This window comes from Chaetodon trifascialis, chromosome 8 (assembly GCF_039877785.1).
Source record: "Chaetodon trifascialis isolate fChaTrf1 chromosome 8, fChaTrf1.hap1, whole genome shotgun sequence".
Lineage (NCBI taxonomy): Eukaryota > Metazoa > Chordata > Actinopteri > Chaetodontiformes > Chaetodontidae > Chaetodon > Chaetodon trifascialis.
Genome location: NC_092063.1, coordinates 1,594,089 through 1,617,832, shown reverse-complemented (window position 1 = coordinate 1,617,832; position 23,744 = coordinate 1,594,089). Strand labels below are relative to the sequence as shown.

Here is a 23,744-nt window from a genome sequence, read left to right as displayed (position 1 = left end):
ATGCACAAAAGGTAAAAACTGAACCGGGAGTGGTTTCTCTAAAATATGACTTTAAACGTGTTACTGAGACTTAATGTTTGCACAAGATGAAACAATGACATGATCAGACAGGAAATGACTGTTTTCCACTTTTCTTTGTCCCACTCTTCACCACGTCAGCCATCATCTTCCTCTCCTGGACTTCGTTGCACCAGCTGTTTGTAAATCCATCACTAACCCTTCTTCAGCTGTTAGCAACTGCTAGCTAGTTTCAAATGAGCCCCGTTCAACAGAAGTCTTGATTAAAGCCTTTAGTAATCTGTAACTCAGCTACTAAGTAACCTCTGTGGCAGTGTCCAATCAGGAAGCTTTCAAAAATGTAAACAAGGAAGTCAACTGCAGCATGGACGCAAACGCTCTGTCTGTTGTCAGCTCGTCCGGTCGCTGCAGCCAGGCCACATGTTGTGTTTCTAATCCTGCAGCAGGCAGATTCTCCGTCGCCTGTCAGCGATGATGAGTTGCATCGAGCAGTTAGTTTGAATGTTTAACAACAGCTGGTCTCCACACGACAAATCTTTTGTGTGGTGCAACCCGCTTCAATTCAGCGAAAACTCGACCGAATAAACGAGTTTAGAGGAACAGCTGGTGCAACGGGCTCCTGTCCTCCACGTCCCTCTGTCTGTCTTTCTGGGAGACGAGTGAAGAGTTATCTGATGTCTTCATGTGTTTGCTTGTGTGTGTTTCTGTGTGTGTGTGTGTGTGTGTGTGTGTGTGTGTGTGTGTGTGTGTGTGTGTGTGTGTGTGTAAACTTGTAGAAAAGGAGAGACATCCTGTAAACAGCTTCACTGCATAAACCTGTGGAATGTATTGAGACTGTGTGTGTGTGTGTGTGTGTGTGTGTGTGTGTGTGTGTGTCTTCTTGCACTATAGCATTGCAGGCAGTGGAGTCAGGAGTGGTCTGTCCCTTTGTGTTTTGCTGCAGGCAGGCAGTGTGTATGTGTGTATGTGTGTGTGTATTTTTTTGGATTGTGGTTATGTGTGTGTGTCTAGCTGGGCCGGTTCAGGATGCTCGACATGGATGGAGCGATGGGGGGAGGCGGGACAGCGTTAACGGGGGAGGCGGGACCAGAGCTCTCATTGCCGTGGGGGACGGGCCCCCGGCCGCTGTACTGGCCGATGAACGAACCGTCTTCGTTGAACTGGATGTCCACGCTGTCTCCGTATTCGGCCAGGGAGTCGTCACTGCCCAGCTTACTGTCCCCGCAGAGAGACGGCTGGCTGTCCGAGCGCTTCTCATCTCCGTCACTGAAAGACGACAGAGAGACAAAACACGTCAGCAAGCACCACAAAGTCTAATGCTGGAGTCTCAAATAAAGGCCTGGGCTGCCGCGGCCAGCAGGAGCAAATAAAGAGTGGTGGATGATCAAGGCACACATGGAAGTACCTGTACTCTACTGCAATAAGAGTTTAATAACACATTTCTCATTATTATTATGTACTTGTTATTCTCACCACTCTGCTGCTCTGTTTCTCTTTTTTAACTGAATTATTGTTTTCAGACTTCTTTTTTAATTTTTTCTGCATTCCTGATCAATGCAACACTACCATCAACAAAAACCCAACACTTCCTGATGTTTTTTCACATTAAAAGCCTCCCAGTAAAAACAAGGTTTAAGTGGAAATGCAAAGTACACTGAATATTACACTGAATTTATCAAAACAACGTGGAAACATGGAGGAAAATGGGTGAAATTAGAAATTCTTTCTGCCACTGACGTCATTTAGTTAAATTTAATGACACACCATCACAACACAGTCATGGGCACAAGAAGCAAAACATGCATGTAAGAGTTAAAGAGGTGGTTAACTTCCTCACCTCTCCAGGGATCTGCAGGCAGAGCGTTAAGAAAGAAAGACAAGTGAGATGAAAAGGACGGAGAGCCGGGAGTGTTAGAGGTTTAAAATAGAGGTTTCATTCCAAAATAAAGTCAGTAAAACATGAACCACTGTAGCAAAATCATTATTATTATTATTATTATTATTATTATTATATAAACCACATGACTTCATGACAAGTTGTTCTGATACTGACAATATTAAAATGGATAAATAATAGTGTGTTATTTTGATATGAAGCCATTGACTGAATGAGGGATGCACTGTTATAAAATCATGGGAAGCAGCACACTGCCGGCGGCTGGAAACGGGGTGGGATTAGGAGGTGGGATTAGGAGGTGGGATTAGGAGGAGCACAGTATGAATGGATGTGTTAGTGAGAACGTTCATCAGAGTCAAATCAGTTCGGGCCTGTCCTCTTCAGAAGCGGCGTCCTCGTCTACGTCAGCTCTCTAATGAGTCTCCTGAGATCCAACCCCACGTTCAGACTAACAAAGCATCATAAACGTCAGTACGAGGAACCCCAGATTAACCCCAAAGAGCAGCTTCAGTTCACTTCGAGAACCACACGTTCAGTGCATCATGATATTGACCACTTAGAGGTTAGTTTACTAAAGTGGTGGATGGTGCGTTTACTTAAGCGTGGTGGTACTTCAGTACAATTTTTGTGATTGCAACCACTATCCTTTCTTTAGGTTTCTGTCTGCATAGATGGAGAACTTGTTTCCATACGGCCAATCAAACCTCATATAAAGCAGTGACATCAGCGTTATGTCATAGGCAGAGCAGACGGTCACACTGAGTCTGACTGATGCTACACAGCACAGAAGCTGCAGACTTTGAACAGTGAGCCACAGTGGCTTTCCAGCTAAAGTCTCCTTCTTATCTAAGTTACAAACATGAACACACGTCTTGTCCTCCGCCTTAACTTGATGAACGAGTGACCAAACAAACATTCACCGGGTCAAAGTGCACTGCTCATGTCAGTTTGCAGGCTAGATACTTAATTAGCTGCTTAGCTGTAGCACATCAAACAGCGTGTATTTGCCTACGGTCCAGCTCGATGCTGGCGTGGTCCTTCAAAACCGCCAACAACACTGTGTCTATCCATGGCCATGACCTCGAGTTTGTTTCTCTCATTCTCCTGCCGGTGCTCAGCCTGCCAGCCGAGTTCGGATTCTCCTCAAATGGAAAAAGACTGCACCACCATCTGCTGGCTGGAGGATGTAACACACACCTCATGCTTCTAAAGCTAAGCATACTATTGTTGGATTAATATTCTATTGTATTCATGTTTATGAGTTTTGGACATCCCTTGGAGACAAGTAACGTTGGGCTCTACGGCTCTGTGTGAGCAAAGACTCACCTGTACTCTCCAAAGGTCTCATCTTTCATTGGCCGAGCTTCAGAGTCCACCTCCTTGTCTTCTTTGTCCTTCACTGCAGGAGAGAAAAAACACATCAAACTCTTGATGCTTGGAGTCTCAAAGTGTCTCTGTGTGTATTTAGTTGTGTATGTGAACGTGTCTGTCTCACCTGCGTATTTGCCACCCTTGCTGCGTTTGATCAGGCAGAGGATGAGCAGTATCAGCACCAGTAGCACGATGGCGCTGATGAGTCCTATCAACCAACCCTGGGCAGCGAACCCACCCGCCACCTCCGTTGGCACTGAGGGGTGGAGAGAGACCAGAGATGACTTCAGAGTCAGAGGCCTTTATTAGAGACAGGCCCTTATTTCTGCCGTCCCCTGCTCCTCAGTCATACCTGGTCCTGTGGTCCACGGCGTCGCTTCCCACTGAGTGTCGTTCTCATGAATGATCTTAAGGTGGTACTGAGTTCCCGGTTGGAGGCCTGTCAACGAATAGAAGCCCTGTGTGGAGTTCACCACCTCTGACTCCTCCCACTGAGCCCCGACTGCAGTAGACACACACACACACACACACACACACACACACACACACACGCACACACACACACAGAGTGTCATAGATTAGTAAAGTTCTTGTTCGTCTGTCGTATTCTGTTTCCTCTCTCTTCCTCTCTCATCTCTCTTTCTTCTTCTCTCTTTCCTTCAAACACCTTTTTCCTCCCTCTTCGCTCTGATAGTTCTGCCTCGGGTTCATGTTGATCTTGAAAGTGTTTCCACCTCATAAAGCAGTCGTGACTGAAACTTCAGCAAACATCAAACACACACTCCTGTAAGCAACGTTCACTTCATAATAAATATCGGCTTCCTCTTCTCTCTCTCTTTCCCTCTCTGTGCTCTCCTCCTCCAGTTTTCTCTTAGTCATTAGGCAGAAAAGCGAATTCCTCCATCAGCCCGTCTCTTCCCTCCACCCTTTGCTTACAGCTCTTCTTGAGGTAGTGGATGTGGAAGCCCTGGTTCCTGTCTCGCTCTCCGGGAACCCAGCTCAGGTTGAGAGACGTGTTACTGGGAGCTATGGTGATGTTGGATGGAGGAACTGGAAGGAGAGAGACAGGAAGAGGTTTTGGAGAAAAGGGAAGGAAACAGGCGGCAGGATATGATGGAAGTTATATAATTTGGATATTTCACTGTGTTTGAGAACACTGTAAAGAAACTACTGTAGTTTCACCTCCTTCAAGCAGGGTGGCGCCTCTCCGTGTGATGGGAGGCCCGTCTCCAGCGGCGGTCCGTGCGATCACCTTGAAGATGTAATGGCTGTTGGGGTCCAGAGGCTCCAGCTGAATGTGAGTCACACTGGGATCGCTGATGATCTCCATCTGCAGGGGGCTGTCTCTGCTCTCCACCTCTACAGACCAAACGCAAGCCAGCGAGCATCAGGCAGCGGCTGACGACTTTCACTCAGCTCCAGTACTGCACTTTACTGCAATTTTCAGGTACTTTACAACTTTGCCTAATTCATTTTCAAGCCACTTTTTACTTCCACTCCACCACTTTTCACAGGGAAATACGGTCCCTCATACTCCATTTATCTGACAGCTAATGTAGAGCTACGAGTGACTTTGCAGATTAAGCTTGTACAAACTGTCCACAGTCATAATGTCGTTAAAACTCGCCCCCCTCACCTGCTGCAACGGTAAAATGTTACTTCCACATTAACGCTTTAATAACCAATCACAAAGGCTGTTTGTCTGCATAACAAATACTTTTGCTTTTAATACTTTTGGAGCATTTGGCTGAAAATGCTTCTGTACTTAATTCAGCTTTTGAATGCAAGACTTTTACTTGTATTGCAGTTTTTTTAATAATATTTTGTTGCTACCTTCACCGATCTGAATACTTCTTCCACCACTGGTTGTCTATCATTTGCTACAGCCAGCAGTCAGTTAGCTTAGCTTAGCATGAAACAAGGAAGCTGGCTGTTTTTGTCCTGAGATATAGCTGAGTATCAGTGACAGTCATCTTTGGACAGAGCCCGGTTATTACTTAGCAGCTGAAAATGAAACTGGCTGCATTTTCACCATTTTGTTATGTTTACCATAAATATATTGTTTTGTTCCAATAATCCAACAAAGATCATAATCATGAAAGCCTTTTTGAGCATGCTGTCCTCCCCAGGCTGTTCATTTTTGTACAGCTCCAGCTGCAAACCTTACCCTGTTGATACTGCACCATGTATCCCAGCAGAATGCCGTTGGGTTCAAGAGGGGGGGTCCAGTAGAGAATCAATGATTTTTCTGACGGGCTGTCGAACCTCAGTGATGCAGGAGGACCAGGAGCTGCACAGTCACACAGAGCACATGCAAACACAGTGAGCACGCCTGAGAAATCCACCTCTTCGTGTGACTTTGCTTCTGATTTCGACTCACCTCCCTCTGGGGTGCTGAAGTGGTGGGGTGGGGAGTGGGGGCTCTCGCCTTTGTTGTTAAAGGCGGTGACGGACAGCTCATATCGGGAATACAGCCGCATCCCTGTCACCTCCTCTGAGGTCTTGATGCCGTGGACCACCACCACCCTGCTCTCCTTGTCCCTCTCCTTCCCGCGCTCTGACCTCCCCTCTCTCTCCTCCTCGTGGTGCAGCTTTCCAAGAGACCTCCGGCCTCGCCCCCCCTGGGGACCCAGCCTCCTGATGTAGATCTGACACGGAGGCAGACAAAACTAAATGAATGTGCGCTTCAACCAGTGGTTTGACCAAGAATGATGGATGTCAGTGGCGGAGCTATGAGACGACCAGTGGTGGCCGTGGCCACCATTGGTCACTCTCTGGCCACCCCCCCAGCTGTGGGATAATTTTGACCAACGTGGCTCTGTGGTGCAGAACATTAATGCTCGGACGCATTTCACTGCTGCACACAACTTTCCGAGGGATGAGAGCAGAAGAGAGCTGCCTGTTGTGTGGAGGAGCTGTCATTAAAACTGCTATAAGGTCACACTAAAACAATTGATAAATAAAAACAACTACAGTAACAATCATAATAATGAAAACAGTCATCTAGACATTTCAGGTATCAGCTTATTGCCACCCCTGTGTGAGTGATGGTCTCACCTTGGCCACCCAATGAAAAATTTCTGGCTCCACCAATGGGATGTGTCAGTGTTGTCTGGAGCTCAAACGATTAGTCGTGACTGAAAACTAATTTGCCACGATTTTAATTAAGGATTCATTGTTAAATCTTTTAGCAGTGTCAGAATTCCAACTTCTTAAATTCTCTGTTGTGTATCATTGTGCACAGAATTCTTTATGTCTTACAAAATTAGAAGATTTTAATACATTTCCACATCAATTTAAAACACATTTTCCATAAGATTATGTGGATTTATGTGTCCATATGTTAAAATATTATTTACCAAACTTGATGAAACTTTTGGAAAATCTGCTCAGGTGGAAATGGGCGGGGCCTTCACTGACAGGTGTGTCTTGAACTGAGGAATCTAATGGAGTTCAGGCCTCCTGGTTCAAGAGTCATGATAGAAAGTGGCCACATGGTGGTGCTATCTGCCCCTCATTGTGATCAGCTCCTCCTTTGCTCATGGCCAAACTCTGTTAATGCTGTTTAATCGTACCTTGTATCCCTGCAGCAGGCCTCGCACATTCTGGGCTTCGTTCCACTTGACTCTGACTGTGCTGTTCATCACGGTTACTGAGACTCCAGTGGGAGCTTCCTCAGGTACTGGGGGGGGGGGGGGGGGCAGCGAGAGAGAGAGAGAGAGAGAGAGAGAGAGAGAGAGAGAGAGAGAGAGAGAGAGAGAGAGAGAGAGGAATCAGCAAAATTAAGGCTTAATGAATTTATCAGATGCATGAACACATGGGCCTGTGCCACCCAATCCTGTCACAATGGCACTCATTTGAATGATTGAACATGAGCGTTGGACCAGCAGAGGGAGCACTCCCAACTCATGGCCGACTACCGTGGAGGTATGAGGAGAGCTGAACACCTGACGGTCAGTCAGTCCTGCTGCGGACACACCTGCTGCACTGTCCAATCACAGCCTGTCAGCCCAAACTAAGACAAGATGCTTCTCATAATAATGGTAGTGTTACACAAAACCGACATGCAGTTAACTTACAGCTGCCTGTCCGTCACTCACTGGCGCTTCTGACTCTTGACCTGAAGACATTTTCCCTCAAACAATCAGTGACAGCAGTTATCACGCTGCTCGTGACGAGCTGCACAGCAGATCATCTGTTTTCCATCATTACGAGATCCAAACAACGACTGTTTGTCACCACGCTCATTCCACAGAGGGACAGAGAGGCTGGCTGATGCAGAACAAGGCTCGATGTGATGCTGCGGGAAGACGTTTTACAGGACGACCATTTCACTCTTTTTATATCCAGACTCCTTTTAAAGAGGGGAATTTTACGAGGGATTTAGCCTGAAGCAATTTAGCACTGTTTTCATTTTAATTGGATGATTTTTGTCTCATTTTTTTCCTTATTGGCCTAGAAGAAGTGAAACTGTGCTGAAAGCGAGAGGAAGATCTAAATTTTAAAAACTAAAAATAAAACTAAAATAAAACTTATTTTGATGGGGGATTTCATGACTTTCCTGTTTCCCTGTCTGCATTTATTGTGTATAATTAATGTACATTATGCTTATGTTTGTATTGTTATTAATTTCTTTCTTTTATTTGCAATTATTTGTATTTTCTATTACTTTTAATTTCCAGTTCACATGGCTTGGGGGCATTTTTAAATATTGCTTTAATGACATTTGCACCTGTATAATCACCACACAAATCGTTTGCTGGCTTTTAGACGTCAGCTCAGAATTGCCACGCACAGACAGTTTGTGCAGTAAAGGACCCTCTCATCACAAAATCTGAAATGAACGATCCAAAGTGTTCAGGTGACGTACTGTCCTCTCCTGAGTGTCCGATCTCGGGCTCCGGCGCTGGTCCTTCTCCGAGTGAGTTGACAGCCTGGACTTTGATCTCATACGCTGTGTATGTGCCTGTGTTGTTTACCAGGAACGGTGGGGACTGGATGTCGGCGTGGTTCCAGTGTACATTCGTGCCGCCGGCCTCCCGCCATGACACCTTGTACAGGAAGCCCTGGCCGTTATGTAAGCGCTTGTCCATTTCCTGCAAAGACACACGAATATAAAATGGATCTGTTGTGCATGCATGGGCACACACGCAGAGTATTTTTACACACAGATACACAGACTGAAGTACTCACATTCCACGTAATGAGCAGAGTCGTTGGGTCTGTGGAGTCACTGCGCACACCAGTGGGGTTTCTGTCAGGGACTGGAGGAACGAGGCAGAGAGACGCACAAAGACAGAAAACATCCCATTTTAAAGAGGCAGTTTGACAAATAGTTTGCTTTCTTGCTGAGAGTTAGATGAGAAGTTTGGTGCCACTGTCATATCTGCCCCATAAGTGTGAAATTACAGCCAGCAGCCCATCAGTTAACTTAGCATAAAGACCACAATCAAGCTAAGTTGGCTGTAGCTTCACATTCAAGACATGAGTGTGGTATCAATGTTCTCAACGAAGGCGAGAACCGTGTTTTCTCAAACAAAAGCCTGGTCTCAAATAATAAACAGGAGCGTAGTCACCAAAAACATAAGAAGTAAAGGATGATTAATTTGAAACAGACACAAGGAAGTGCTGAGTTTGTAATAATGGAATAATGCAATAAGAAAAATGTAGTGTATCAGAAAACATATATGACACAATAAGACCAAATAAACTTATCAGAGAGGGAGGATTTGAATTTAAGGGCTGTCTCTTATACAAGCCTGCATCAAATAAATTTACCTTGAATATATTTCAGAATTATCTTATTTTAATGCAGTCAAAATAAATGTGGGAATCAAAAGAAAAAGGCGTCACGTACCAGCTGGTGGCGTGCTGTGGTGCTCGGAGGGCTCGCTGTGGTTGCTGGAGCCGAGCTCATTGACGGCGATGACCCGGAAGCGGTAGGTGCAGTAGGGGTGGAGTGTCAGCTGCAGGTGGTTGAAGTCTCCGGGCACTCTCTTCCACTCCTCCCACTTCCACTTCCCCATCTCTGTGTGTTGCTCCTCCCGGGCCTCCACGATGAACTCTGAGAGGAGAAGGACACGATGATGGTAAAACTACATCCTGTACCGTGTTAGGACCGTGTCCCCTGAGCAGAAAGCCCAGGGACGAGCAGAGGGACTAGCTGATGAGCCAGGCATGTAACTGTGGACAGGACCCTGGATTTTATGAAGGCGGTACATGTTTTAAGTCCTGCGTGTGTGTTCAGTACCAATGATGGGGCTGTTGTTGGAGTCTCCTGGGATCCAGCTGAGAGTGAGGCTGTGGTCTTCAACGTCAGACAGAGACAGATCTTTGGGAGGGTCCGGCCGTGCTGAGGGTCCAACAGAAAACTGTTAACACCTTTAACACTGAAAGTCTACAGTAAACTCACACACACACACACACACACACACACACACACACACACACACACACACACACACACACACGCACACACGCACAGGGTCACATACCTACTACCGTGATGGAGCCAGCGGCTTTCACGTGGTCCAGCTCAGTGATGACCTCACAGGAAAAAGGCGCGTTGTCATTTGACTGGACATCTGTCACCTTCAGGGTGCCATTCTCAAAGACAGTGTACCTACACACACACACACACACACACACACACACACACACACACACACACACACACACACACACACAGTCATGTATATTTTCAGTGTCAGCACATATTTCACTGCCAGACCTTCTGCTAATAACTAGTTTAACGTATCAGCTAAATCACTCCAACGTGGAGTTTCTAGACATCAACGTGTTTCAGTCTGAAGCGTCTCAGGGCGTTTACTTGTCGTCGGGGGACGATTCCTGCAGTTTTTGTCCGTCTTTCCTCCAGATGATCTGGTACTTGTGCAACTGAGGGTCTTTGTAGAAGTGACAGTCCAGCAGAGCGTTGGATCCTCTGAGCGTACGAAGGTCCTGGGGTCCCGTCAGGATCACTGTTCCATCTGACAGGAAATACAGGACAGGTAACCGTGAGCAGCAGCGATGGCCTGTGTGTTGATGTGCACGTCTGGCACGTGATGAGCTGTAGACTGTATCAACTAATGTAAAAGTTATGGCTGAGACTCACTGAAGACTTCCAGGTGAGCGTTGATGGAGATGTTGGTGTGTTTGACAGAGCAGGCGTACACGCCGCTGTCATCGTGACTGACGTCGGTCAGCTCGATCGTCCCATTGGTCAGCAGGGAGATGCGGGGGTCCGACAGCAGGGGAAGCCTGTCTTCACCCTCCCTATGGAGGCCACACACACATATTGATCATCACACACCTTAACCGCTGCAGCTCTCTTTCAGGGTTTATTCCAACATTAGACACCGAGCGGTGAATACCACAGCGACAGCAGTAAACACTCGATCAATGAAGAGTGTTTCCTGGTCCATCAGTGAATGGATGATAGACAGAAGAAGATCAATAACTGATGGACTAGAGAGCGGGGCAGTAACAGTATGAACACTGTGAGCTGGGAAAAACATGCTGTGCAATGCAAACATTGTTTATCTTAGAGAGGAGAGCGCAAAGAAATCTGCCTCAGTATGGTGGAAGTGAATAATTTAACATTTCACGTCTTTATTTTACTGCTAAAGAAGACTCATTAGTGTCATTTTATTTCACTTTTTATTTAGTTTTAAGATATTTAGTCCAAGAAGAACCAGGATTAGCTTAAAAATGTGTGTATCTTAAAATCTAAACTTCCTTTTAGTGATTTGTCCTTTCATAGCTGAGGAGTTTGGCTGCTGACTTCATTTCTTCAGAAATGGCATGAAACCACTGACGGAGTTCAGCTCCTACATGAGACTGCAGAGTGCTGTGTCAGTGCGGCCACCTGAGGGCGCTGCCGCATCGAAAGTCAATACCTGCTGCAGCGCAGACAGATATGTTAAGATCTGAGATTTCCGCCACAGACTGAGGACCTCTGAACATAACGTGAATGACACTTTACCACATTTCTGCCTGCCATGGCGGCTGATTAACAATCAAGACCACAACTCCCATGATCCCACGCTACTAGATGATGTCATCACAGTACATGTTTTGCTTTCGTTGCTTTGCTTTCACCCTCGGTTCATCGCAAACATTCAAAAATCACCAAATGTGGAGATACATGGCTTTCACTGGACAGGAAGGGCATGAAAACTGTGATCTGAAAAGTAATCAGTCACTGTCAGACAAGTAGTGGAGTAAGAAATTATGAGGGATGTAGTAGGATCGAAGTATAAAGTGGCATACAATGAAAATACTCAAGTACAAGTTCTGTGCCTTGGCTTAGTACTGATGTGCAGTACACATCTTACAGGAGCTACAGCGCATTCTGGAGTGTTGGATGGAGGAAGTGGACAACGGACAAAATACCTGAAAGTGTGTGTGTGTGTGTGTGTGTGTGTGTGTGTGTGTGTGTGTGTGTGTGTGTGTGTGTGTGTGTGTGTGTGTGTGTGTGTGTGTCTCACCATGTGACGTGTGGTCGTGGAGAGCCAAAGGACTCACAGTGCAGCCTGACGCTTCCACCCTCGGTGACTCTGTACACCACCCCATCAGAGGACAGGATCTGAGGGGGGAGCTCTGAGGGACGCAGAGGACGCAAATACACACCGTTACTGCATACTCTGAGTACAGAGAGTGCAGTACAGCAGTACAGTAAGACAGGCCGAGCGGCGTGGACGTACCGACGACGTAGAGGTAGGTGTTGATGAGGATGGAGCCGTGTTTGTTCGTGGCCTCGCACTGATAAATCGCCGTGTCAGCAAACTCGACGTCCCTCAGTATCAACACGCCGCCTGAGACGCTCCGACGAGGGTCAGCATCCACCTCTGCATGGCCAGGAGGAGGAGGAGGAGGAGGAGGAGGAAGAGGAGAAACAGGAGGAGGAGGAGGAGAGCCGACAATACTGTGAGTTTGTCAAACAGAAACTCTGAACACAAAGAAGTTTGAAGAGGAGACGACGTCCAACCGATGAAGCTGCAGCTGTGACAGTGTGACCCCTCGCTCGCTCTCTCTCTCTCTCCACTGTTTAACTTTCTTTCTTTCTGTTTCACTTCTTTTGTTCATTCCCTCATCGCTTCCTCCCTTCCATTTTTCCTCTCTTCCCTCTTTCTTTCTTCCCTCCATCATGCTTTGTACCTTTCCATTCTTCTTCCCTTTCTTCCTTTCATCCTTCATTGCTCACTTCTCTCTTTCTTTCTGTGCTTCCTTCAATTCCTTCTTTATATCTTTCCTTCCCTCTTTGCATCCTTCCCTCCTTTCTTCCATCTTTCCAGCCTCCCCCTCTCTCTTTCTTGCTCCCCCCCCCTGTGGGAGTCAGCTGAGGATCTGGTCTTGTCTCAGCAGAAACATCCCGTCTGATTCATCTGAGCTTAAGAGGTTTTCTATGATGGTGGACTGAGTGGAGCCAGGAAGTGACGGCTGCTCTTCCCTGAAATCAAACTTTGTCTCACGTGATTTAATACTTTACCTGAAACACAAGCGTAAAACCTGCTGATCACTGGAGACTGAAAACAGGCACTCGATTAGGCATCAGAGCAGAACGACTTCACTTCTATATACACTTTTATTTATGTTTGTTTATATATTTATCTTTCAATCTAATTTCCAGTTCAGTTCCATGTATTTATCTGGGATATAATCACACTTAATGAACGGGCGTACCTGTGACCGCCTGACCGTTGATGCTCCAGGTGATGATGGGGGTCGGGATGCCTTCAGCCTGACAGTCCAGTCGCACCGTCTCTCCGGGGGCGTACAGCAGGTTCTGAGGTTCCTTCACCCAGTACGGAGACGCTGCAGACAGAAAGCAAACAGCTGTAGTGCTGCAGCCAAAGAACAGCTCAGTTTGACGAGAAAAGCGTGAGAAAGGAATCATCGATCACTGCCGCCGTGGACGCTGTGCGCGACGAGCTTCAGGCTGCAGGCCTGCGACATCAAACACTGTGCACTGACTAATGTGGAAAAATCATCTTTTTATGCTCCGTCGCTCAGTCGATGCTGACTTATGTTTTAAACACATGAATAAAACAGAATGATGAACTGTAAGATTCTCATCAAAAATTATTTTAAAGTTAAAGTACTGATTCCACTGGCCAGCAGGGGGTGCTGCAGCCCCCTCAGCACCCCCTTCTCACAATTGTGGTCTTCCTAGGCCCCAAAAAACAAAAATGCAAGGCTGAACAGCTGCTGGGCCCCTTTAAAGTTAATATTTGTGAAAACCAAAACGTTTGCTGCTTCCTGTGCAAAGAGTTTTTATGCAGTCAATCGTTTACTGGCTTTAATTTGGCCTTGAGTTTTCTTTGGCTTCTCACAGTCATCACGCTGTGAAGGGCAGCATCCTCTTCACCGTGTCTCAGAGCTAACGTGACGGTCACGTGCTCACGTCCAGGCGCCCGGCGGCCTACCTTCCACTGTGACGGTGAAGGAGTGCGTGACGGAGCCGAGGTCGTTGGCGGCTCTACACTCGTACTCGCCGTCATCTTCCAGGGTGATGCTGTCGAAGCGAAGCCACCGGTTGTGGCTGTCCAGCTGGCCGGTTGTTTCCTCCAGGCTGCCGTCCTTCTTCTTCCATTCCACCTTTGGAGTGGGCCTGCAGAGAGAAGAGAGACACGAGGAAGAGGGAAGAAGAAGAGCAGAGAGATGAAGATGTGAGGGAAGGCCGACGGATCGACGTGGAGGAAATGAGAGCTGAATGAACTCAGACGAACTGTGATGGAATACGAACACATTTCATCGTTAACCAAAATTAAAATGACACTCCATTTATCGGCCTGGGCCGGAGCTGTCAGGGGAGGACAATTAGAGCGAACACAGAACAGCAAGAGACACAAAGTTTTTTAATGGAAAGGATTAGTGTCAAGCCTGTGTGTGTGTGTGTGTGTGTGTGCGTGTGCGTGCGTGCGTGCGTGTGTGCGTGTGTGTACATGGTGTTTCACAGCCAAACCTTAATGCTGATGAAGACACGTGCAGCATGTGGAGTTCACTGGCTGTTAGCTTTAAAGGACTAAACCTCTTTAATTAAAGTCAAACCAGCGGATGCTTTAAAGTGCATTCATCTCTGATATGTCCACATGGACGATTCTTTCAGTACGTGACGTCCTGCAGACACCTGAAGGCAGCAGGACACACCTGCTGATACACGTGCAGCCTCTGATGTGAGAGGTGGCGTCACGCCCACCTGTCCACTGCGTTTACCTTCACTGAGCAACATGCACATGCAGGGCTGGTTTTTGCTAAGGGCAATGTGGGCGACCGCCCAGGGCGCAATCTATGCACCCTCAAACAAAAAAAAAAAAAAAGGATTTCATTCATCAATTAATATAGACCTGTATACCTACATGTCATTAACGGGGTTATGTGAAAAATGTAAAAAAAAAGAGAAAAAAATCTGTGCATACATCTATGTGAACGTGTTTACATCACGTGACGTACAAACGTACAAAAGGTAATGATGTGGAGTCTTCATCTTCATCATGGATCAAAGTAAAAGCCATCAGGTGCCCAGTTCAGAAAAAGAAGAAGAGGAGAAACGGGCAAAAGATGAAGGCATGCAGGTTTCTATGAGTGACGTGAGTGACTGTAGCCAATAGGCTATTTATTAGCCTCCTGCTAATATGTTGCTACTTAGCCACAGAAGACGACTGTATTTGGTTTGTAGTTTTGCTGAACTAGCAACTATTAGAAATGAGGCATCATGTCATGCAACTAATTTCACCCACAGGCAGCCTAGCTAGTTTTTAGTAAGTGCAAGTTCACACTCATACAGATTTCGTATGATGATGTAATTGATGATTTTGCATCAAAGAAGGCTAAAAAAGTCAGGTTTTAGATTGCACTTTACACCTGTTGTTCATGTTAATGCCAGCTGTAAACAGGGTGAAAGACCCAGGTTGAAAAATCTGCTGCAGTCTGAGCACTGAATTCAGATGATGTTAATTATCTGCTGTTTCTCTACGTGCAAAACCGGCATGTGATCGTTTGATGTGTTATCATGACTGGAACAGTTCTTCAGGGATTTTTCGAGCGTGGTTATTAGATCCTCAGACTCAAATATTCAAATGATCTATGCTTATCCATGTGCCAAATACTATTTTTTATTTTATTTCATTCATTTGTATTTATGTGATTTGTGGAATTTACACTGGTGTTCACATACTGTCTCTGGGGTTCACAGGGCGTAAAACTAGCCAGGGCCGCCTCTGTGCACATGACACCCAGCTGCTACAGAAGAACCACACACACATCTGACTGGCCTGTTGTCATGAGGTGCTCTCTGGATAACCAGGCTCATCAGTGCTGTGGGTCAGGACTTCCTTCAAAACGTCTGTTTCAAACCTGAACAGCGCTAATGGTCACGGCCTCGACAGGTCACCTGTCGCTGCTCTGTGCAGACGGGACAGTGTGTCCGACGCCCTGTGAGCAGAACACACACTTTTCACACAAACAAACACACAGTGAGATCCTTACAGGCCTCTGGGGATACATTCGAGGGTGACGGCGTGCTCCCTGAGGGCCAGCACCGAGCTGTGGGAGCCAGTGGGATGGAAGAAGCGGGGTTTTCTGCCATGGATGTCATTACCTGGACAGAGAGAGAGAGAGAGACAGACAGAGACAGAGAGACAGAGAGACAGACAGAGACAGACAGAGACAGACAGAGAGAGAGAGAGAGAGAGAGAGAGAGAGAGAGAGAGAGAGAGCACGTGAAATCAATCGACCCTTTACTGCTCTGTATTAACTGTCAAACCAAGTGATTTGTTTCCTTTGCTACTGAATTCTGCAGGATCATATATTTCCACAAAGCCATGCATCTCCGTCTTCACTGATTTCAGATGACTTAAGTGCACCACATTGATTATTCATGAAGGCAGAGCTGCATTAGTAAATTTAGGCGTGCCTAATAAACTGGCTGCTGCGTGAATAACTGCATCAGGCAGCGTGATGTGTGACAGCAGGGCCATGTCAACTTCACCCTGATGCTCAAAATGTGAAAGAAGCAAGTGTTTAGGAGGCAGGGGGGTTCTAATAAAAGACTGTTGCGTTGCATTATGGGAATTGTAGGATTAAGCCTGTGGACTAAGAGTGAAGACGGTCACTCTCCACGACCGTCTACAAAACACTGAGGGAAGGAAGCTGTTCATCCCTCCAATCCAGACTGCTGTCTGTGACAAGCTGAGGCCGTTACTGTGGTCCTCTTAAATGAGCTTCATCACTTCTAGTCTTTCCTTTATCTGTGTGTGTGTGTGTGTGTGTGTGTGTGTGTGTGCGTGCGTGCGTGTGTGTGTGCGCGCACTCACTGGGCATGACAGTGAGGCTGACGGCGGTCTCGGGGAGGATGGTCCTGGCTGCTGAATACTGGGCGTTGCAGATGTAGTCGTCTCTGCTGTCGCTCTTCAGCAGATTAGAGAAGTACAAGTTGCCGTCCAGGCCGACCATCACTCTGTCGCTCTGCTTGATGTGAACCATCTCTGAGGCAAAGACACAGAGACAGTTCAGGGAGGGGGAGAGAGGCTGTGAAGGCTGCTGCTGGTGAGGACGGGAAGGTGGCATGTTCGTCCTCTTTCCTGAAACACGTCGGGACCATCTGTGCTGCAGAAACCTTTTAAATTTGATGCACTGGTTTTTTGTTGAAGTGGCTCCGAGCCGGGGTGCACTGCAGTGTTTACTTTCACATCTGAGTTAAAGAAAACTCACAACCTGAAAGTCACTATTTCATTATCTGACAGGTAGAGAGGGAGAGGGAATGACAAGAAAAGGAAAAGAGAGAGAAATATAACGAGCCCAGAAACGTCAGCTGACAGCCCTGCAGTCATTAGCAGAGTGGAGACGGTCTGCAGCACAGCGCGGGGACGCAATTCCCTCCAACGGGTCCGCGGCTGGAATGACGGACGCAAACAAAATCCTACAAAGCGGCTCAGATTTTCGACACGTACAGAGAGAGACGAGAGACAGGAAGAGCAGACAGCTGCTGGAGACGGAGCGTCCATCCGTCTGTCACGCAGAATGGAAGCTAATGAGCTGGACAGAAAACAGAAGGAGCCGAAACCAGAAGCAGACTCACTCTTGTCCATCCAGTGGATGAGCGGAGGAGTGGAGCTCTCGGGAGGGTTGCAGGACAGGACGATGCTCTCTCCCTCGTAGGCTCTCTTACGCACTTTCTGTTGTTTTAGAAGAACTGGTTGAGCTGAAACACAAAGCAACAGAGCGTTCGTTAGAAACCTCAGCGCACATCATGAGCAGCATCGGGACAGCTTTCACACTGCGGCCTTTTCTGAGTCACAAAAGCCTCGATCGCTCTCTGCTAACAGGGCTCAGCGTCAGCTCTCTGGTGCATTTACTGCAGTTTCTGTCGCACTTTCGCTCAGTGAGCAGTAAATGCTGCAGGAAGCTGCTGCAGAGGCTGCAGTGAGTCAGTGCTCCTCTCTACCTCAGCAGAGGTCGTTACCTTACAGCTCCTCTGAACAGACTCCGTGCTGTTTGCTGCACTGATTGTCTCTCAGTGGCTGTAACATTATTGATCAAAGGAAATGGTTTAATGGATAATAACTGCAGAGGGGAGGAGGGTTGAACTTTTATGTCTGAGTGCACGTGATGAAGATGGAAGTCCAGCATTCACCAACTCCTGAGACACAGCTCAGATGAAGTACCTGCAGTTTGCTGCTGAGCCGGTGGTGTTCACTGGGTTTATTGGAGCTTTCCGGCTGCTGCTGGAAAGGAGGCTGATGAGAGCAGTGAGACTGAACCCATGTAAAATAACCAAATCAGGGTCGCTCATCATGCTTTCTGTAATAATGGTAGATAACAATGCTAATTCAATGTAAATCGCTGTGTTATAAATCTACTAACACTATAATCACATTGACTTTCTTCTCATATAACTTCAGACATCTCTGTCCTTAACTGCACTGCCTTTGACTGATGCTCAATTCGAGCATCTTCTTAGGACGACAGCGGCTGTAAACGCAGATAAAATCAAAAGCATGGAGAGGAAATCAAGTTACTTTCTCCGCCCTGAACCCTGAGTTCAGACTCCATCCTCGGCTGTTGGAATGTTGCCTGAGAGGTTAAATCCCGGCTGTGAGAGACAGAGACAGTGGACATTGGACACGCAGTCCGTGAACACCCTTTCTTTCTGACTTTCCGCTCCGCCTGGCGTGTGTTTATCGGAGGCTGAGCACAGTCAGGTGAAACGCCGCCTTCCCAGCACCGGCTCACGCTTGGCAACCCCGCGCAGCCTCCCGGCCGAGCGACGTCACGGCTCTGCCTCCGGGAAATGGTTGCCAGGGTAACAAGAGATGAGCGAGCAGAACAGGTGGCCCCAGTCAACCTCCCTCATGAGTCACTGAAGTGTTTACGTGTGTGTGTGTGTGTGTGTGTGTGTGTGTGTTTGGGTGTCTTAGTGTAAATCCTTCATAACGTTTCATTCATGTGACATCTATGAATCAGCATGTGTGGACACACAGTCCGCCTGCGTTTGTGCCTGTTGTTTATTATATTTTGTGTGTGTGTGTGTGTGTGTGTGTGTGTGTGTGTGTGTGTGTGTGTGTGTGTGTGTGTGAGGCTCACCCTCCACGATGACCCGTACGACTTGTGTTATGGCGGTGCCCAGGGTGTTGGAGGCGTAGCAGCGGTAGTAGCCTTCGTACGACGTGAGGGGCTCGTCCTCGTCGGCGACCAGCGTCCCGGATTCTTTGAGGCGCGACCCGAACGCCTCCCCGTCCTTCACCCAGCGGAAACTACAGACGAGAGCAGGAAGCGTTCAGTCAGGTCAAACTACAGCACGCAGGATTAAACACAGATATCACGGCACAAAACAAGGAAGTGAACTCATGGGCTGAGAAACAGGCTGGACCAATTCCACCTTTTTCTTAGTGTTAAAAAGACTAAAACGGCCTCTCTGACTTCCTGTCTGGGGCTCTCAGCTCCAAGCCCATTGGCTCTTACTGGGGACGTAAATCTTTAGAAACACCTCACAACACAAAGGACCTGATGTGGATTAATCCACCGCTGCAAATAGTCCCCAACAGTGCACTATTTCACTAAAAGCTGCAGCGAGCACTCTGACATGAACACAGAAAATCTGCAGCCAGAGTCTTTAAGATGACAAAAGAAGCTTGAACTGAGGAGGAGAAAGGAGGAGACTGATGTAAGAGACGACAGAGGAGGAGGGAGGGCAGGCGGGGAGGAGTGGGAAGGAAGGAAGAGACGAAGAGACACGCAGAGACGGACATGATTTTATTATCGCTGTGATGTTATTAGAAAAACATTTATCGCCAAGCCAACGGAAAGGCCAGAGGGCGGAAGACAAACAGCATGTGTCTTATCTGTCATTATGTCTGTGCACTCACACACACACACACACACACACACACACACACACACACACACACACACACACACACACACACACACACACACACACAGCAGGTGAACAGGCTGCTGTACGTACATGGGCATCGGGTTACCAGAGGCCTCACAGGGCAGATAGATGTCTTCTCGAGAAAAGGCTGTGTAGGAAGTGGGCATCTCTGTCATCACCGGAGGCTGCGACACTGAACACACACACACACACACACACACACACACACACACACACACACACACACACACACACAGAGTAATGAAATACTGCCCAGTTCAGGCAAACAAATAGAGGAGTGCAGATCTGCTCCGTCATCAGGAGGCCAGACCTCCACTGATCTGCAGGATCTGCAGGAACTTTTCAGTCTGACAAACCCCGACAGTCCGGCCAGGTGACCTCACCTGACCTTCATCAGTCACACCTTCCAGATGTGATCATTTCAACTGATTTAAACCTGGATGTGATTTAACGCTGTGATTGTGGCAGAGCATCATGTTCCAATACTTTCTTCAGCTCTTTCACTGTCATTTCCATTTAGCTCAGCCTGTAAACATCCATCCGTTACATCTAGTCTGACCTGTTGATCCATCACTGTTAGCTAACTGTCTGCTAGCTTCCACACACTCTCAGCTGCCATGCTGCAGCATTCAGGCGTAAAAGCTCACTGTATATCCTGTTTTGTCAAATGAATGAAGTTCCTCCTGACAACTGCAGGTACCGTGAAGGTGCACGAGCTCGTGAGCGCGCCTGCTCCACCAGCTGCAGACGAGCTTGATTCGTCACGGCTCGCTTTGTCCATCTACTGAAACTTGCTGGGCTTTTACAAGCTTGTCAGAGGGGCTAAATAATTCATATCAAATGTTTCCTAATTTCCACATCGTACTTAATGATGACAGTCCAACCTGCAGAGCGAATAAACAGCATATAATGGACTGGAACCACATCCTGCTCTGCTGAGTGCCTTGAAAGCCAGCAGGCTTGTTGGACGTGTGGAGGACGCGTCACAGCCAGCGTGCAGGACAACGTGAGGGACGCCGCGCTCGTCTCTTCTGTTTCACTGACCTGTCCTCCTGAGTTTAAACTGGCAGCTGCCGACAGACCTAAGGTGTGCATCAGAGGACAGGTATGCCGTCCTCTGCACCTGCCAGCGATAAGAAGTCCTCAGAAGTCGTGCGGCTCAGGTTCGGCCTATTTGGCCACGCCCAGTCTCAGAACCCATTGGTCACCTGTCTGGGTACAGCAGCCAGCGTTTCCGCTCAGTGGATTTCTGGGACTTCCTGCTCTGTGCGCAGGTCACTGTTGATAGTCTGATTCACAACTTGAGACAGGACGGCGACATGTTGGCTAATCTCTATAAACAGATATCTGCATATGAATATGAGTGTTTCAATCCATGCAAACACAGCCTGTTCAGACGTGCTTGGTCTAAAATGGAAACCTGGGCCTGTATTCACAAAGCATCCTCAGGCTAAAAGTAGCTCTTAGTGACGTCATTTTAAGAAAAATCTTGGAATTCCTCGAATTCTACGAGTTTTCTAAGAATTTTCCCTTGTAAGATAAAAGTTACTCACAAAGCGTCTTAGGCCTTAAGAGAGCTCCTCAGGAGAAAAGCTGATAGGAGGAGGGAGGAGGACTTTTAAGAAGCCTCAGAGTGTCTAAAACAGACGAGATGCACGGACCAGCGCTTCTCACACTGGTCTGTCGCTGTGCGTAAAAGGCGACGGAATGACGCATTGATCTGCCCGGGACCCAGTTTCTCTCTTAATACTGTTTTATTTCCATCCGCGAGCTGTGCCAGCAGCTGCTCTTGTGTCCAGTTTCTTCTTCTCCTTTTATCCATTTTGGTCGTTGTTTTGGTCATTCTGCCAAATCAAACCGCTTTTTACAAGGACGCCAGCAATCACAGGAAGTGCTGACAGCTGAGTCTGCGTCCACCTTTCATATCAAATACATTCAGTAGTAAAATTACCAGCATGGACAGTAAACATAACAATAAGCAAATCAATATAATCGGCACGTGAATGAGGTACGTTCAAACACAGTTATTCACTTTCTTGCCAAGAATTAGATGAGAAGATACCAGAAGTCCAGTCTCATGCCCGTCCGTTCATTCCTCTCTAACACCAGGACTTGGGTTTTTGGCCGACACTGACACATTTATTCATCAATGAGCTTTGAAAGTGCTGCTACACAGTAAGGCTAGCTCTTTGGCCAGTTTCAGGTCTTCATGCTAAGCTAAGCTAACCGGCTTCTGGCTGTAGCTTCATATTCAGTGTACAGGCATGAAAGAGGTATCAGTCTTCTCATCTAATGCACAAAGAGAGAGGAAAGCAAAAAAGCCACTTTCCCAAAATGTCAGACTTTCCCTGTAGTTTCAATTTCAATCTCAGTTTTTTCCCACTCGACATCAAGGATTAAATGCATGTTCTTACATCAATAAATATGTCAGTAAACCTGTCATGTAGTGGACAATTTGGAGAAAAATGCTTATTTGTTCTGGACAGCAATGACTCATTTTTAACTTTAACGAGGCCGACAAACGTTCTGGCATTGGACGTCACTGTCTGCTCTGTGTCCCTGCACGGACGAGTGACGGGGGACAACGAGGCAGAGATACAGCAACAATAAGACAGATTGGACCGACGGCCTCCGTCCGTCGTCTACATGACAGGTTTGTGGGAACGAGGCATCGCACACGTCTTCATTGTCACAACAAGGAAGGTCACTTACTGTTATGCACTTTATCTGAGAGTCCACATGGAAGCAAGGAAAGGAGAACAGAGAGGACACACTTAGACAGGACGCTGCAGAGTCACAGTCACTGACATGAAAACACTGTTTTCAGAGCTGCAGCACTTTCATTCTTTCACTTCATTCTAAATAACGCTGACGTTATAACGGCTTGTCTCAGGATTTGCCTTCTTCTCGGCTCTCTGGCTCAGACATGACGGCGTCCCGGATCAGTTTACATCTTTTCCCTCTGCGCCTCTTTCTCGACCCTTCCCTCCCTCCACCCTCTATTCTTCACCTTCCCTGTCCTCCTTCATCCATCTTTCTCTCCATCACCCCCCCCATTTATATCCCCTTTCCATCCCTCTCTTCTTCTCGTCCCCTCTGTCTCTTCCTCTCTCTGCCACACCCTCAAACAAAGGTCACTGGATGAAGGTCAAGCTGAACCCGACTCCTCCTCTCCTCTTCCTCTCCTCTGGGACCGTCATGGCAAAGCCCGCTGACCTTTGAACTTAACCTCGGGACCAGAGGCCATTCTGAAGCCGATTGTGTGGATAAGTGTGTTTGTGTTTGTGCTTATGTGAATGTGCTTAAACCAGAAACCAGAGCAAACAGACACACGAACATGATGAGAAAAGCAACACCAAAAGACGTTTCTGGTTTCGTTTGAGCGTCATATGGAAATTAACTTGCTGACATTTTGATCTTTAAGCACTGAAAACAGCGGCGGTGATAGAAATAATGAAAACTGAGGCCACAACATAAACCTGCAGGCTCGCTCTGTGTCTCTGTGTTCGTTAACTTTGAGGACGTCGTTGAAGGAAACAGCTGAAATCGTCTATTCACAGTGAGATGTTACGGAGGAGCAGTACTCACAGTCTTTGGGGATGTGGATGGCTCCCTGAGCGAGCGGAGGCGTGGACGAGAGGAAGGACAGGGGGAGGAGGAGGAGGAGGACGAGGGGGAGGGCGGGGGAGCGCGGCCCCCTACAGCCCGTCCACCGACACTGTGACACACACATCTCTCAATGTCCCATGAAAAGTGACACAGGACGCCCACACACTCATCAACACATGGAAAACACACACCCTCCCAGCTTACGCACACAAGCAGACACACACTCCAGAGACCTGGCAGACCCTCTGGAGAGCACAGACCAGGAAACAACCGTGGTTTAAAGTGTGTGTGCTGCTCAGGTCCAAATCCCTGCTCCGGCTGCAGAGTGGAGGGGGGAAGGAGGAGCAGGGGGGAGAGGAGAGGGGAGGATTGACCGAGAGAACAAAGGAGGGATGACGGGGGAGGGAGGGAGGGCACGCAGGACAGGGGGAGAGGAGAGGAGAGGAGAGG

The 23,744-nt window shown here is 47.5% G+C and overlaps 1 protein-coding gene across 3 annotated transcripts in view; it reads right to left on the bottom strand.

Annotated features, from left to right (window-relative positions):
- Positions 1–713: 713 nt before the first annotated feature.
- The window catches only part of LOC139334986 (neural cell adhesion molecule L1.1-like), a 37,854-nt gene continuing 14,823 nt past the window's right edge, over positions 714–23,744 (bottom strand). The window contains exons 1-27 of one of the 3 annotated variants that reach the window (XM_070968318.1): positions 22,398–22,416; positions 19,755–19,857; positions 18,872–19,041; positions 17,367–17,489; positions 16,603–16,773; positions 15,776–15,887; positions 13,714–13,898; positions 12,971–13,102; positions 11,992–12,135; positions 11,776–11,887; positions 10,401–10,561; positions 10,116–10,275; positions 9,781–9,908; positions 9,537–9,638; positions 9,144–9,350; positions 8,480–8,550; positions 8,157–8,382; positions 6,862–6,968; positions 5,667–5,934; positions 5,454–5,576; positions 4,469–4,645; positions 4,223–4,336; positions 3,639–3,788; positions 3,411–3,542; positions 3,242–3,314; positions 1,856–1,867; positions 714–1,284 (exon numbers count right to left, since the gene is read on the bottom strand). In XM_070968318.1, the coding sequence (XP_070824419.1) occupies positions 1,026–1,284; positions 1,856–1,867; positions 3,242–3,314; positions 3,411–3,542; positions 3,639–3,788; positions 4,223–4,336; positions 4,469–4,645; positions 5,454–5,576; positions 5,667–5,934; positions 6,862–6,968; positions 8,157–8,382; positions 8,480–8,550; positions 9,144–9,350; positions 9,537–9,638; positions 9,781–9,908; positions 10,116–10,275; positions 10,401–10,561; positions 11,776–11,887; positions 11,992–12,135; positions 12,971–13,102; positions 13,714–13,898; positions 15,776–15,887; positions 16,603–16,773; positions 17,367–17,489; positions 18,872–19,041; positions 19,755–19,857; position 22,398 (3,723 nt within the window). In that variant the 5' untranslated portion in view covers positions 22,399–22,416 and the 3' untranslated portion in view covers positions 714–1,025. Of the gene's footprint in view, positions 1,285–1,855; positions 1,868–3,241; positions 3,315–3,410; positions 3,543–3,638; positions 3,789–4,222; positions 4,337–4,468; positions 4,646–5,453; positions 5,577–5,666; positions 5,935–6,861; positions 6,969–8,156; positions 8,383–8,479; positions 8,551–9,143; positions 9,351–9,536; positions 9,639–9,780; positions 9,909–10,115; positions 10,276–10,400; positions 10,562–11,775; positions 11,888–11,991; positions 12,136–12,970; positions 13,103–13,713; positions 13,899–15,775; positions 15,888–16,602; positions 16,774–17,366; positions 17,490–18,871; positions 19,042–19,754; positions 19,858–22,397; positions 22,417–23,269; positions 23,613–23,744 lie in introns of those variants that run through there. The other 2 variants (XM_070968320.1, XM_070968317.1) reach the window with 2 other exon arrangements.